General features: G+C 34.2%; 1 protein-coding gene across 1 annotated transcript; it reads right to left on the bottom strand.

The window, feature by feature from the left end:
* Positions 1-4346: 4346 nt before the first annotated feature.
* Positions 4347-5175, bottom strand: LOC111876847 (calcium-binding protein CML24). Its single transcript, XM_023873415.3, has one exon. The coding sequence runs from the start codon at positions 5060-5062 to the stop codon at positions 4604-4606; it is 459 nt and encodes a 152-aa protein (XP_023729183.1). The 5' UTR covers positions 5063-5175; the 3' UTR covers positions 4347-4603.
* Between the last annotated feature and the right edge of the window lie 11546 nt (positions 5176-16721).

Below are 16721 nucleotides of genomic sequence, written 5' to 3'. Positions count from 1 at the left end.
ATAAAGAATTCATCCCTATATCATCAACGGAAAAACACAAATAAATATCATACGCGTGAGCATACCTTTGTGTTGGTGATTCTTTGAGTCTTCCCTAACTAGTTTTCCTATTGAACCTAGACCATAGGATCTCCAATGTTGCTAGGTTAGGTTTCTGACAGGTGGTGACTCATTGTGTTGGCTTTAAGCCCATTCCCCTCTATCTGAAGAGAACTTCCTCTCTACTAAGGCCTTTTGTCAAGGGATCAACTATATTTTCCTTTGACTTTATGTAGCTAATGGAAATGATTCCATTCTTTATCAAGTCTCTTATTGTAATAAGCCTACGCCTAATATGTCTCGACTTGCCATTGTATATCTGACTTTGTGCTCTAGTAAGAGCAGTCATACTATTACAATGTATGCTAATGGTAGTAATAGGTTGAGGCCATAGAGGAATACCTTCTAGGAAGCTTTTAAGCTATTATGCTTCTTCAACATCTTTATCTAAGGCGACAAATTCTGCTTCCATTGTAGAACGAGTATTCACAGTTTGTTTTGATGATTTCCAAGAGATAGCAGCTCCACCAAGAGTGAACACATATTCACTTGTGGATTTTGCCTTAGAAGTATTGGAAATCCAATTTGCATCACAATACCCTTCACGAACATGAGGATATCTCATGTGCAACCCATAATTCATTGTATGTTTTAAATATCTAAGCACTCTCACTAATTCATACCAATGATCTTTCCCAGGATTATGGGAGTAGCGGCTCAATCTACTTACACTATAAGCCAAGTCCGGTCTAGTACAATTCATAATATACATTAAGCTACCAAGAACTTGAGTATATTCTAACTGAGATACACTATCACCTTTATTCTTCTTAATATGACTTCAAGGATCAAAGGGGGTGACTACCGGCTTATCATCATAGTGTCCAAATTTTTTGAGTACACTCTCAATATGACGGGACTGAGTAAGAGTATAACCATCTAGTCTTCTTTGAACTCTTACACCAAGGATCACATCTACGACTCCCAAGTGCTCCATGGAAAGAAGGAGTGTAGCATTTTTTTTTGTTTGGTTGATCACATTTAAATTAGTACCCATTATCATCATATCATCCACATACAAGCATATGATGACACAAGCATTCTTGTATTGTTTGACATAAATACATTTATCACATTCATTAATTCTAAATCCATTAGAAAGTAATGTGTTGTCAAACTTTTCATGCCATTGCTTTGGATCCTGTTTTAGTCCATAAAGTGATCTAACTAACTTACAGACTTTGTTTTCTTGACCTTTAACCACAAACCCTTCAGGTTGATTCATATATATCTCTTCATCTAGTTCACCATACAAGATTGCAGTTTTCACATCCATTTGGTGTATTTCTAAATTGTGAATGGCTGCAATTGCTACTAATGTGCGAATTGATGTAATTCTTGTAACAAGTGAATAGGTGTCAAAGAAGTCTTGACTCTCCTTTTGACGATACCCTTTTTGATTGCTTCTTTCCAAAAGGGAGCTTTAGAAGAATCCATAGCATCCTTATAAGTTTGTGGTTCTTTATTCACTACATAGGTCATGTAATCAGGTCCAAAATCTTTGGCTATTTTGCCCGGTTTGCTTCTTCTAGGTTCTAAGTTCTCTTCTTGAACCTTTGAAGAATTCTCTTCATTTGATTGTAAACTTTTGTCTGGAATGGTATCATTTAGTCCATCATATTGAGGCCTGTTTTTGCAGTGTCCTAAGACAGAAATTTCCCTAGAATGGGTATGTCTTGAGGATACAACAACCAATTCAAGGACAGATCTTGAATCTGTCGAAATTCACCATGATCCCTTTTGACATCAAGAACGATTTTTCGGAGAAAGTGTTTGTGGTTCATTAGCCTCTTAAATTCTGTCAGAAATCCTCCATTTATAGGCTTGCAATGGTGGTTATAAACCATCAACTGAAATTAACTGCTAAAAAACTAACTGCAGTTAATCTTTTATCTAACATAATTTGTTTTATAATTAATAAATAAAAATTAATTAATGACTAACTAAATTTGGATTATATATATAAAAATATTTTTTAGTCAAGAAGAGCCCCAAGGCTCAAGACCCTATCTTTGACCATTAATATTTAATAATCCAAGCCTACTACTAGCCCAATTGGACTATGCCAACACCACAACCCAAACCCAATTTGCTCAACCCATTACTTGATCCATTTGAATAAATGAGTGGAACAAGCCTTATAAAGTGGGATAAACTTTTCTCTTCCACCAATGTGGGATAAGTCCCACATTGTGATTTTGTAGAGCAAAGTTCCAACAATATACACCTAGTATTGGGCGTTTGGTATATTCCTCATGAATCACTATTATCGATTTGTCAGTTAGCTAACATTGTCTACCCTTGAAGATCGAGTTTGGGTCAAACTCATTTTACTATTAAGATATATAGTTGCTTCTTTGGGCACTTTGATTGACTTTAGCTTTGTAACTGATGCCATACTAAAGCTCACTTTCATAAATGTCATTTTTGGTCATATGTTTTTTTGGAAACACTATGTTTTGAGGCCAAAGTTAGATTAGTTAAGATCAAAAGTTTGGATAACTCAATTCTATCAAAGCAAATCAAGCTGGAATGTTGAGAATTATGTTATTCGTTCCTCTCTAGGGTGAGCATTTGGATCTCTGGATCAAACCGAATCGCAACCGGATCTAGATCGAGTCCAATTTTTAAGAATAGGACATGTTCTCGGTTCTATATATGAATCAAGAAAAATCGGTTCAGGTACAAAGTCAGTCTAGTTTGGACCGGTTCTGGGTAAAAAAGCGGTTTAGACCGGATTTAAAAAAACAGATATTTCGATATATCTCATTCGTTTGAAGTTGGGTTGACATGCAAGGTTTTTTTTTTTTTTTTTTTTTTTTTTTTTTTTTTTTTTTTCCAGCTTTTCAGCTTTTTTTTAGACTTTTGTATTTTGTGAAAATTTGAAAACATGCATATCTCATTCGTTTGAAGTCGGATTGACATACCGTTTTTTCCAACGTGCATTTTAGAGTTTGTACATGATTTTCGAATTTGTATATGATTTCAGCTTTTCAATTATTTTTTTAGAATATAATTTTTCAATTTTTGGTTTTGTATTTGTTTCAAACCTCATAATAGATAAACTAACTTTTAGTAGGGCTTCAACAAGTTGTAACGTATAAATCTAAAGTTGTATCGGTCCAACAGGTACAAGAACCAGAAAACCCGTAACTAGTCCTGGTAAGTCTCAACAGGTCCGATCCAAGGTCCACCAAAATCTTCTAAACCCTACGACATACAAACGTAGTCAACGTTTCAGCCAACTGATCTAGAAATAACACTCCTACAAACCAACAAGAGACCAATCTAGTCATTCCATTCGAGCCTTACGATTTTAAAACAATTTCACTCTCCACACCTTGGTTGGATTTGTCTGATGGCCCACCAGTCCACTCCTTTTAAACCTCCAAAATGGCCATCGTTTTTGTGGGGCTTATATACATGCTTAACAAGTTGGAAGCTTGTTAGCTGTCGCCTCTAATATATTTTCTATGTAAAGGGATGCTTCCTTGAGGTATTATTGGGTGAAATAAATATAAGATCAGTTTGAGAGTTTCATTCTTTGTGATTTTATTGATCTTGACGAGATTTTGTCAAAATATATTGCTTTTATTTTTCGGGTTAGATGTTAAATACTCCACTATTTTCATCTAACTAGATTTAAAGTGAAATATTGATAAAATTTTACTTTTAATTGAATAACTATTTACCCTCATTATGACGTCACGACGTTACGAATAATTCCAAAACTTTAGTGGCAACTGGCAACTTCTTCTCCACGATTTCTGGGTCAAACTCACGTTTTAACAGTTACACTTACAGCATTCAAAAAAGTATTTTTGATTTAAATATCAAAATTCAAAAGTTAGTTTATATTATTTTGAATAATTGTAAACGTATTTATATTCTCTTTAATATTACAAAAAGGAAACCGAATTTTAAAAATTAAAAATTCTAACTAAACGGTTACACGTTGAAAGTTAAACGGAAACCTAACTAACTCCGTCTTCACGTGATCATAATTAAATTGCCAACAAACTGAAAACGCGTTACGTGAAAATAATTGATTCCAACTTCCTTTTTCCAGCAAAACCAAATCAAAACAGATCATTGAAAATAATAAATAAAACTCCAAAAAAATTATGGATTTCTCTTCTTGTTTGCGTACTACTAATTCAATAATTAGCAACGAAAATCAGTAAGATGTTAGAACGAAGATTGTTTAATTTGACTGAATTGCAATACGAAGACAGATTCTATCGATATCATATTGACAAATTATTCGATTAGAGAGACAATCAGTAACAAACTACAACGAACATGTTAAATCTAAGATGATTTAGACATGTTAATGGAATTACTTACATTGATTTGTGGAATTAGTATGAAAGCAGTTATGTTACTGCTAATCCTATTGCTAAATTCGCTAAAAGGAAAACTAGATTCGAAGGCGAATGCGAAATTGCGAATGCGAATGCGAAACTACCTGATTAACACCGGAGAAGAGACGAATTCAATGAAGTTATTTACTCATCATCTTCTTGAACTCTTCGAAATTGACGCTACCATCGCCGTCAACATCAACCGACGCAATCATCTTCCGGCAATCCTTCAACGAACACTTCTCGCCTAAACTTTTCAAAACGGAATGCAATTCATTCGCCGATATTTTCCCGTTCTTATTCTGATCATACAAATCAAACGCTTCACGAAGCTCCTTATCCGCCGCTTCTCGATCAACAACACCAGATCCTCCGCGCTGAAACTCGATGAATTCATTAAGGTCAATGAAACCGTCGCCGTCTTTGTCAATTTCCTTCATTACGACTTTGATTTCTTCCTCCGGTGCGACGGTGCCGAGTGCGCTGAGAATGGATCCGAGTTCGGAACTGGATATCTTTCCGTCGCCATTAACGTCAAACTTCTTGAAGATTTTCTCAACGTCGATGGTATCACCATCAACGGGAATGCTTTTGGACATATTATTGGGAAGGGAATGGAACTGGAGTTTTTGCGTATGGAATTACGACTTGTCGTCTAGTTTCTGTAGTTTTGAATTAGGGTTCCGGCGGTTGTATTTATATATGGAGGTTGAAGACGCGTTTCACGCGGTGGAGTGACAGTTTGGTGATGCGCAATGACACCTCTGCACGCGTAAGTAATAATCGTGTGTGTTCGCGTCCACTGTAGTGGGTAATAAACTGATAATTGCCAATTGGAGAAGAGAAATTAGAGCATAAATCATGATTTTTCTTTATACAAATAATTTGGTATGGATCTTTTAAAGATTATTTTCACAAAAAAAATTATGACATTAATGTTTTAAATTGAAAAAAAAAAATTATAAACTATTTAATATAAAAATGAAAAAGATGGAGCGGGTATGAATTTTTATAAACTCACTCAATAAAACCGAAGTAATCAATTTTTTATATTTTGGTTTGGTTTTTAATCAAAATTCGATATAAACCAGACACATACTTATGCAGTCCTACTCTAAAATCGATGGAAATTAAAAAATTATTAAATTTTAGTTTATTTATGAATAAACTAAAAAAAACGACTATATTTAACAACCTCAAATAATAAATAGAATGATTCATAAAATAGTCCCCACACTTCCTATAAGGCCATAACTATAGCTTAACTTTATCGTCAAGGGTAGACTTTTTAGCTTATAGTTATTAGTCAATATCAATATATATACATTTTCTATGATAGAGCTTTCCCCATGTAATATCATTTTTTATGTTATTTTCTCATAAACAAAAGTTTTAATCGTTTGGCATAGATATATGATAAACTCGTAGCCATAAAAATCATTTTTTTTGAAAGATTTCGATTTACTTTCTAGGTGCGTTATAATTAAAAGTATACTATATATTTTTGTGTATATATGCGGATTATCATGTCATATAGTTGTCATGTTCGCAACTGCTAGGTTATACAAACGATTTATGTGGGTTGTCAGTTAATGAGATATATAAAGGACCGTATGACCAAACCGAATAAGATCAATAAAGACTCATTTATAGAAACAATGATGTTAATAACCGCATAACCGAAAAAAATACCTGAATCACAATGAAGATGCATTTATAGTTATGTTGTATTAAATGTATTATCGCTTCCCAGAGAAGAATGACTAATGATGCTACCCTTGTAGACTTTTCTATACCTTCGGCGTTGGTAATATTAAGGTGACTAGACGGATTCTAGTTAAACCTTGTAACTAACTATTCCCGATGCAAATTGAAAGTACTAAGAAGATCTGATAAATGGGGGGGATCAAACAAGCTGAACAAGGTAAGCAACAAGCTTAGAGAGAGAAAATAGGACATTGAGAGTATTATTATTGACCTCATTATCTTGAAGATTTGCATGCTAAGTTAACTATCAGAGTGTTCTCCCTGGAAAGCCTCCTGAAGAAAAACTAAAGATTGTTGCTCTTACTTCAGGTATCCGGAAATAATTATTTAAAACATCAAACACGATTTTTGTTTTTGAAGATAACACTATAATTTTTTTTATGTAATATTACTTTTAACTATTCTATTGTAAGTTATTTGTAAGCTACTTATTTGAAAATTCTTAATGATTATAAAAAATAATTTCATGGATTTTTTTTGTTAATTTAGGATTACAATTTAGGTCTAACACTATGATTTGTAAACTTTTTGTAACGCCCCAAATTTCAACACAAAATTTTCAATTAAAACTTTAAGTGTTTGATCTAATCACAACTATAATATCTTAAAACATTTATCAGAGTATTATTTAAAAGTTAACATGTAGACAAGTCTCCATTGATGTGATGCAATCGAGCCATGCCCCTCCTTTATTATAAGAAAACCTGAAACATTTAAAACACAAATCGTAAGCACAAAGCTTAGTGAGTTCCCTAAAATACAACACACAACACAGTACAAATAAACAACTATGGTTTATCAACAAACCTAGGCACTACCAGCAGTCCTAGTGGGCTAACAGCATGCCTGGTGGGTTATTAGCAATCCTGGAGACTATCAGCAGTCTCAGTCATATATAAACAACATAACACAATAATTACAACTAGACCCAGCTGGTCATTACAGACACAACTATTCTATCACACAGGCTCATACAAACATGCAAGAGTCACAAAGACAACTAGCATCCTACATATATAATTTAGTGAGCCAACAATTGTGCCTTCGATTCACGAGCACCGGGAGAAGACTCACCTGAATCGAAGAACCCTGAAACACTATGATGCGGTCCCTTTTTCTACACTGCTTGCACCAACAAATCCACTAATACCAGAACTAGATAAAATCTTAAATAATTGCCCAAAACCCTTAAGTTTGGCCCATGGTCAAACTTGGTCAAAAAGTCAATGTTCAGCGGAAGTCAAAGTCAATTAGTCAAACTTTAGGTTAAGTACGCCTAGTGTACTCAGCTTGTATGCATGGTGTACTCACCATCCAGTGACGGGACTCCTCACGAGCACGCAAAGCGTACCCAAAGGTACGCCTATCGTACTCGGCCAAAAGGCACTTTTCCATCAAGTGCTTAATCTTTTAATCCCCTTCATTCAACACTTAGATCTAGTCCCACAACATTATTCTAAGTCATAGAGTTTCCACCTTTATGACTTTCCATGTCTAGAAAAGGTCCAAAAGGCAAAATCTTAACTTATTAATCCACCAAGACATCAGGACACTTTCATGTAAGGAATAAAGGATCAAGATCACATTTTTACGGATCATAAAAGCTCCATAATGGATAAAGTTTCCAACTTTACCCATTAGAATGGTTTAGACCACTAAGATCTATCCTTTAAGTATCAAAGGGACCAAAAAAATGCATCCTTTTCAACTTAATACATTAAGTCCAAATCTCCAACCTTCAGATCTGAGTCACAATGATGTTTAGATGGATAAAGTTTCCAAATTTATCCATAAAAAGGTCACCAACTTTCAAGATCTAAACTTTATGCACTAAAATTACCAAAAACTCATAACATCTAAAACTAGCTAGATCTAATAAATGCATCATCAAGATTCAAAGTTTATACCTCTAGAAGAGAGATCAAGGTGAACAAAGTCAAGATCTACAAGCTCCAATGCAACAAAAACTTCTCCAAAGAGTTCCTTCTTCTCTAAGGTGTACCATACACACTCCAAAGCACTCAAAACACCTTCTTTTAGTTCACAAGGCTCAAACTAGGGTTAAGGTTTCATGGGAGGGTGTTGGAGAGGTGGAGGCTAAGAATTGAATGGTTTTAAAGGAGTTACGGAGCTTAAATAGGGTTCGAACCACGAAAATATGGTTTAGGCACTACTTATGTATGCCCAACATACTTAGTATGCCCTAGTACGCCCAACGTACCCCCTGTACGCCAAGCATACTCAGCTTAACCCAAAACCGTCCAAACTTCAAACGGTCATAACTTCTTCGTTTCAACTTTGATTTAGACGATCTTTATATCCATGGAAAGGTATTGAGGAGCTCTATAACCCTATATAATTACTTTGACTTAAAATACTTCGAACTAAAATCCATAATTCATAAAAGAATTCTGAAACACTACTTTCCCATTTTACCCTTCGACACCAAAACATAAGCCGAACTATTGGATCACATATCTACATTACCTACGTCCAAATGGGCCTAAACCTCTCTTCCCCCAAAGCCCGAAGCCTTATGATACTTGATCTTTGGGTCACGGCCCTGAATTATGAAACGACTCGAAACAGGGTGTTACAACTCTCTCTCACTTAAATTAGATTTCTTCTTCGAAATTCCTTACAATTTCATCGGACAAACAAATGATCCTAACTGAACTCTCTGAATCAGGAAGATGACTGGAGAATTCACCTCTCTCCGATAACCACCCACCCTTACTACTATCGAACCAAAAATAGCGGAAATCACAAAGCTTAACGAAGAATGAACCTCAACTTTTCTCTAAGCCTACACGTGTCTAACCACTACGCCCGAAACTGAAAAACCTGATCGATGTCTGACTCCTAGGAAGGCAAAACTACTTCAAACCATTTGTATAATGATTCAACTTCGTATCTCGAACCGCACAAACCTCTCCGTCCTGAACAAATTTACGAATACTCGACACACATACGTCCTAACCACTTACCAGTTCCAAAAAATCCTCATTGAAAACAAAATCAGCTACAGACTCAAAAACTCCACCAACTAATGCTTGAACGATCACCAAGTCCGCTTTGTGATGGCTACAAACCCAACCGCGTTCTAACATCACATTGGCCCCAAGCCAGCCTATGATTTTCCAAGTATTAAAAATGTTAAGGCCCACTCAAAACCCTTCACCCAACCCTGTGATGATCTAAATCATCATAGAGAATACCATGAGCCAAGTCATAGACTGTTGGATTAGTGTCTAAGTTGATAACTATAATTGATATGCACTTGACCCGAGAGTAGCATGGTCCATTTGGGTTGCATAACAGCTGGACAATTTGATAGGATGGACTTTTGAGAAGAGGTTATTTATGATTTATTAATATATTATAAGTTCTAATATATTAACATGAAATCATATGATTTAATTTGTATTGATCAATAATTAATTTGGAATTAATTCTGGGCTTATGATCCATGTTGGACTAAGTTTATGTATAGATACATAAATAGTTGGTCCACATGAACCATGGATCATAAACCCATGGGTATGGATTAGGGTTTACTCATGACCCTTGGAATCCTAGAATATATATATATATATATATATATATATATATATATATATATATATATACATACATACATATATATATACATATATATATACATATATATATATATATATATATATATATATATATATATATATATATGTTGCTCCATAGCTAAAATGGTGTCTGATGTTCTTGGAGTTCATATGAGGTGTTTTTAGAGCAAAGAACTCTCTCTTAAAAGTCACCCTTTGTCCAAGGTGTGTTGTGATTCCATTTGAGGCGTTCACATTATTGGTGCTAACTTCTTAAAGGCCAAATACAACAAGGTTTCCAACTACGACAAAAAGTATGTCATCCAACTAGAACTTTGAATCAAAGATACTCTATTGTATGCTAGTTAGGATGATGCTTTGGAAAATTAAAATTTTCATGTATATTAGTGAAAACATAGATCCAAAGCATCTAGGGGTGCATGTACCACCATAGGAGTGTTTGAATGCTCAAAACCCTACAGTGGTATTAGAGCCTAGGGTTGTTTCCCTATATACTTGATGCTACATGCTTTAAAAATCAATTTTTTGCTATCTGGACAGTAGACTCGCCGAGTCACCTCATATATATAACCAAATCGCCGAGTTAGTTCATGCACTCGACGAGTTTGTGCTCCAGAATGCAGATTTTCGAGCTTTTTGGCTAGTATTGGACTAGGATCATTACCATATACTGTTTTTGAACTTATAAACCTGTTTTTGATGTGGTAATGATCATGCTTATCCAATTTAAAAGATAATTATTAAAGTTTCATGTTTTGTATTAGTTTATATGGTTAGGCTAATTACATGAAATTTGTTTGATGTGAATTGTCTTGTTCTTTTGAGTTTAATTTAGATCATATACAAATTGATTGTTTTTGTAAGTTACAATTTTTTGATCTAAATGTTTTTGATGAATTCCTTAACTTGTCCTTAAGTTATGGAAAATGAAAAGTCTTTCTTTTAAAGATATCATTAAACTTATAAGTTATGAACTTGAAGAGTCTTTTTCTATAAACGTTTTTATGAATTCCATAACTTGTCCTCAAGTTCTGGATTTTCAAGAGTCTTTTCATTAAAACCTATATTAAACTCATAAGTTATGGATTCCAAAGGTTTTTGATTGTTCAAAACTTTCCCTCAAGTTTTGGAATTTGTAAATGTAAAAGTCTAACTTTTGAAACATTTAATTCCAAACCCTAAAATTTTAAAGTTTAAAATTCTACCATTATACTATTATAATATTATAGGTTTAATATTGATATATATATATATATATATATATATATATATATATATATATATATATATATATATATATATATATATATATATATATATAAGAGTAAAGTCAGTCTTACCGTTATTAGGCCTCATTCACGAAGCCGATCTATAAGGGGGGTATAAGGTTACTTCCTATAATATGGCAGTTTAATGGTTGTCCACTCTCAGCCATCGCTTCCTTGACTGGTGGAGGGTCGTTAGCTGAACGGGTTTGACAGGACATTTAAATTCTCATTAAAAGTATAATGAAATACTAAAGTAACTAAACTTTTATTAAATTCCCAATCTTAGTTACTTTAGGAAAAATGGGATTTTGGTGCTAACCCATGAAATTGCACTTTCCACCTTGTTAAGTCGTTAGTGGAGCGTGTGTGGTTTACCGACACACTAACCTGGACTGACAGTGCGTGGCCAAGGGTAGCTTGATGTTAATCATAGATCAATGGAGTGTGTGTAGTTAACCGGCACATTGATTAAGTGGTTGTAACATTGAGTGTACCAAGCTAATTTGCATAGTTATTCACACCTTGTTTGTGATCCTCGGCATCCCAGTCACAAACTTGAAGGGCACAATTGAGATTTAAACATGCCATTGAATTGTTCAATGAATCTCAAAGGATCTAGGAATTTCAATCCATTTAAAAATTAAAAATCTATTTCCTTTTTCGTGGTGGAAATTGGTAAATCGTCATTTACCTACCTTCAAATATTTTGCAATAGGATTACGACATCCCTCTTCCGAATTGTAAAATATTGTGTTGGGTCCTAGCCTTAATATTTCATTTTGGGTGTTATATTAAGGACTAAAATCAACTAAACTTGAGTTTCTCCCATTATAGATGTCTAGTTCAGACAAATGGTCTTCCCGAATCTTTTGAAAAAAAAACGTGTTTTTATAAAGATGATTTTCCACAAGGCGATCAAGGTGAAAGAATAATCCCTTCTTCGTGCTATAGTGGAACTTCATTCCCTCCACCTCCTGCAATTATTCACCTTAACCCACAAGTTCTAGGTCACTCAAAGCCTTATTGGTAGGAAGGAAAGTCTGTATGTGCTCGCGTCTTGGAGATGAAGTTACATACTGACAAGATGGGAGAGTTGGATGTCGAAGTCTCAAGGAAGTTGGCTGCTGACTGGGTTCTTCAGTCACTTCCAAAGTCATATAGCGGGTTCTTTCAGGACTACTATGTGACAGACCACTACATGACCCTTATTGATCTTTCCTATTTGCTTGTTGCTGCTGAACCAACAATGATTTGGCGCATTGGTAAAAGAAAATTTGATTCGAAAATGAAAAGTCTTTCTTTTAAAGAGATCATTAAACTTATAAGTTATGAACTTGAAGAGTCTTTTTCTATAAATGTTTTTATGAATTCCATAACTTGTCCTCAAGTTCTGGATTTTCAAGAGTCTTTTCATTAAAACCTATATTAAACTCATAAGTTATGGATTCCAAAAGTTTTTGATAATTCAAAACTTTCCCACAAGTTTTGGAATTTGTAAATGTAAAAGTCTAACTTTTGAAACATTTAATTCCAAACCCTATAATTTTAAAGTTTAAAATTCTACCGTTATACTATTATAATATTACAGGTTTAATATTGATATATATATATATATATATATATATATATATATATATATATATATATATATATATATATATATATAAGAGTAAAGTCAGTCTTACCGTTAGTAGGCCTCATTCACGAAGCTGATCTATAAGGGGGGGGGGGGGTATAAGGTTACTGCCTATAATATGGCAGTTTAACGGGTGTCCACTCTCAACCACCGCTTCCTTGACTGATGGAGGGTCGTTAGCCGAATGGGTTTGACAGGACATTTAAATTCTCATTAAAGGTATAATTAAATACTAAAGTAACTAAACTTTTATTAAATTCCTAATCTTAGTTACTTTAGGAAAAATGGGATTTTGGTGCTAACCCATGAAATTGCACTTTCCACCTTGTTAAGTCGTTAGTGGAGCGTGTGTGGTTTACCGACACACTAACCTGGACTGACAGTGCGTGGCCAAGGGTAGCTTGATGTTAATCATAGATCAATGAAGTGTGTAGTTAACCGGCACATTGATTAGGTGGTTGTAACATTGAGTGTACCAAGCTAATTTGCATAGTTATTCACACCTTGGTTGTGATCCTCGGCATCCCAGTCACAAACTTGAGGGGCACAATTGAGATTTAAACATTCCATTGAATTGTTCAATGAATCTCGAAGGATCTAGGAATTTCAATCCATTTAAAAATTAAAAATCTATTTCCTTTTTCGTGGTGGAAATTGGTAAATCGTCATTTACCTACCTTCAAATATTTTGCAATAGGATTACGACATCCCTCTTCCGAATTGTACAATATTGTGTTGGGTCCTAGCCTTAATATTTCATGTTTGGTGTTATATTAAGGACTAAAATAAACTAAACTTGAATTTCTCCCATTATAGATGTCTAGTTCAGACAAATGGTCCTCCCGAATCTTTTGAAAAAAATGTGTTTTTATAAAGATGATTTTCCATAAGGCGATCAAGGTGAAAGAATAATCCATTCTTCGTGCTATACTGGAACTTCATTCCCTCTACCTCCTCCAATTATTCACCTTAACCCACAAGTTCTAGGTCACACAAAGCCCTATTGGTAGGAAGGAAAGTTTGTATGTGCTCACGTCTTGGAGATGAAGTTACATACTGACAAGCTGTGAGAGTTGGATGTCGAAGTCTCAAGGAAGTTGGCTGTTAACTGGGTTCTTCAGTCACTTCCAAATTCATATAGCGGGTTCTTTAAGGACTACTATGTGACAGACCACGACATGACACTCATTGATCTTACCTATTTGATTGTTGCTGCTGAATCAGCAATGATTTGGCGCATTGGTAAAATAAAATTTGATTGGAAAATGAAAAGTCTTTCTTTTAAAGAGATCATTAAACTTATAAGTTATGAACTTGAAGAGTCTTTTTCTATAAAGGTTTTTATGAATTCCATAACTTATCCTCAAGTTCTGGTTTTCAAGAGTCTTTTCATTAAAAACTATATTAAACTCATAAGTTATGGATTCCAAAAGTTTTTGAATAGTTCAAAACTTGCCCTCAAGTTTTGGAATTTGTAAATGTAAAAGTCTAACTATTGAAACATTTAATTCCAAACCCTGGAATTTTAAAGTTTAAAATTCTACCGTTATACTATTATAATATTATAGGCTTAATATTGATATATATATATATATATATATATATATATATATATATATATATATATATATATGTGTGTGTGTGTGTGTGTGTGTGTGTGTGTGTCTGTGTATATGAGTAAAGTCAGTCTTACCATTAGTAGGCCTTATTCACGAAGCCGATTTATAAGGGGGTATAAGGTTACTGCCTATAAAATGGCAGTTTAATGGGTGTCCACTCTCAGCCATCACTTCCTTGACTGGTGGAGGGTCATTAGCCGAACGGGTTTGACAGGACATTTAAATTCTCATTAAAAGTATAATGAAATACTAAAGTAAGTAAACTTTTATTAAATTCTCAATCTTAGTTACTTTAGGAAAAATGGGATTTTGGTGCTAACCCATGAAATTGCACTTTCCACCTTGTTAAGTTGTTAGTGGAGCGTGTGTGGTTTACCGACACACTAACCTGGACTGACAGTGCGTGGCAAAGGGTAGCTTGATGTTAATCATAGATCAATGGAGTGTGTGTACTTAACCAGCACATTGATTAGGTGGTTGTAACATTGAGTGTACCAAGCTAATTTGCATGGTAACATTGGAAGTCGAAAAAAGATTTCTCTTGCTAATGGAAAGGGATCAGCCATAGTCAAGTCATTTGACCAAATGGTAAAGAGAAAAGCAAAGTCTGACATAGTCCCGTGTACCATTCCAAAGAGTCCATATGTTTCTAATGCCAAGATAAGGGGCATTGGTTGCAAAGTTGTCGTATCTACCTGACGGACCACGAGGATGGTAAAGTCAAAACTATATATATTCTACTTCAAGTAAAATCCACTGTCTAACTCTATTATGTTCCTATTTGGATATTCTTAATTCATGATGTAAGGAAATTACATTTTGATGTTCCGAGGAATCGAAGAAATGAAAGGAAGCTTAAAGGAAGAGTATCCTGAGTCTGATCGCGAATAGATGGATTTCGATCGCATCGTTCGATGATCAGATTTGTGCGTTGCTGCTTAAGAGTTATGATAGATTGCTTAGGAATAGATAACAACATATTTTCATTTGTATTTTCATTGTAAGGATAAGTTTTCCGCAATTTTTATAAATAAAGAAAAATTTTGAAATTTATCTTATTTTTAAAATTTCCTTATAATGACATTTGTGAAAATTTGTTACTTATATGTTTCCATTAATAGCAATATTGGAAAATGGATTTGATTCTTTCGTTTGTGGTTGTGTCATAATTTACCAAATAAGGAAAAATTCTCATCACACAAGCTTCAGTTGGATGGAAACTTGGAATCATGCAACTTGTATTGTATGATGAATTAGAATTTTCTTCTTTGGTAAATTAAGACTAATTCCTTGTTTACATGTATATGTGAGTCAAGTGAAGGACTAGGGGATCGGTTACACTGGGTGTGCGGTGGTTAGGTCAACCTCAAAGAACAATAAGACTATTCGTCATGATTTACTAAAGTTTAGTAAATATGGTTATGCTTACAAGTTTAAGGATAATTCTGAACATTGGAAAAGTTTCAATCTATGACAGAACGAATGAGAAGAATCAAATTAGGCAAAAAGATAAAAGGTTTCACTAATCTGAAAAGATGGGAGAGTGCATGAGTATCATGTTTTATGATCATCTTGGTGATTATGAAAGACCATGTCACAATTGATCCTCTAAGGACATTTTAGTGCACTTGTATGGCTAAGAAGAGGAATCGTGAATTGTTGAAATGGTTAAATCAAAAGGCGAATCATACTTCGTTCCAAAACAACTCTTAGAGTCATACGCCAAGATTGTAACTTGAGTGATATAATCTTAAGAAAGGTTTATAACACTTATCAAATGTAGATTAAAATGTTTTATGCTCTTGTGCATTTGAAATTGGTATGTTGTGATGTTTTGGATAAAACAAAGCCCAACTAAGGCCAATAGTGTGAAGTGTTAGTCTTGATTAGAATCCGCACTAACTCTTGAATATTTGTTTGTCAAGGAATGGTTCATGACAAGAGAATCTTATATGTCGAGAGGTCAGTGTGAGTCTTAAAGATCTTGACAAGTTTCAAGAAATAATCAAGAATAAACCTATTGTTAAACACTAGCACATGACTTGAGGTTTGTAACCTATTGTGTTGACATAATCTTGTTTCGGTGCCCATTCCAGTAAAGTTGACGATGCATGTGAGTTCTATGAGTTCTCAATTGTTTGCATAACAATTAGGAAGAAATGATAGTCCCTTTGTGCTGCCAGGTGGCAAGAAATTAAGATTGAACAAGTTTAGTCCATATGAGTTTGGATTTGTCACTAACTATGCCTTGTGATTATGGTTTTAACAAATTAACATGGATAGGAAAACATACACCATAAAATCTAAGTGTCATAAGGTTTCTCTCCGATTCATGAAAATGATGGTGAGGAAACGCTTTCACTAAG

The sequence above is a fragment of the Lactuca sativa genome, chromosome 4 (assembly GCF_002870075.4).
Source record: "Lactuca sativa cultivar Salinas chromosome 4, Lsat_Salinas_v11, whole genome shotgun sequence".
Taxonomy (NCBI): Eukaryota; Viridiplantae; Streptophyta; class Magnoliopsida; order Asterales; family Asteraceae; genus Lactuca; species Lactuca sativa.
Note: the sequence above shows the minus strand (reverse complement) of the source record. Positions and strands in the feature narration are given on the sequence as shown.

Bases quoted from the DNA above. Each gene is read 5' to 3' on its own strand.
- LOC111876847 (XM_023873415.3), bottom strand. From the start codon at position 5,062: ATGTCCAAAAGCATTCCCGTTGATGGTGATACCATCGACGTTGAGAAA.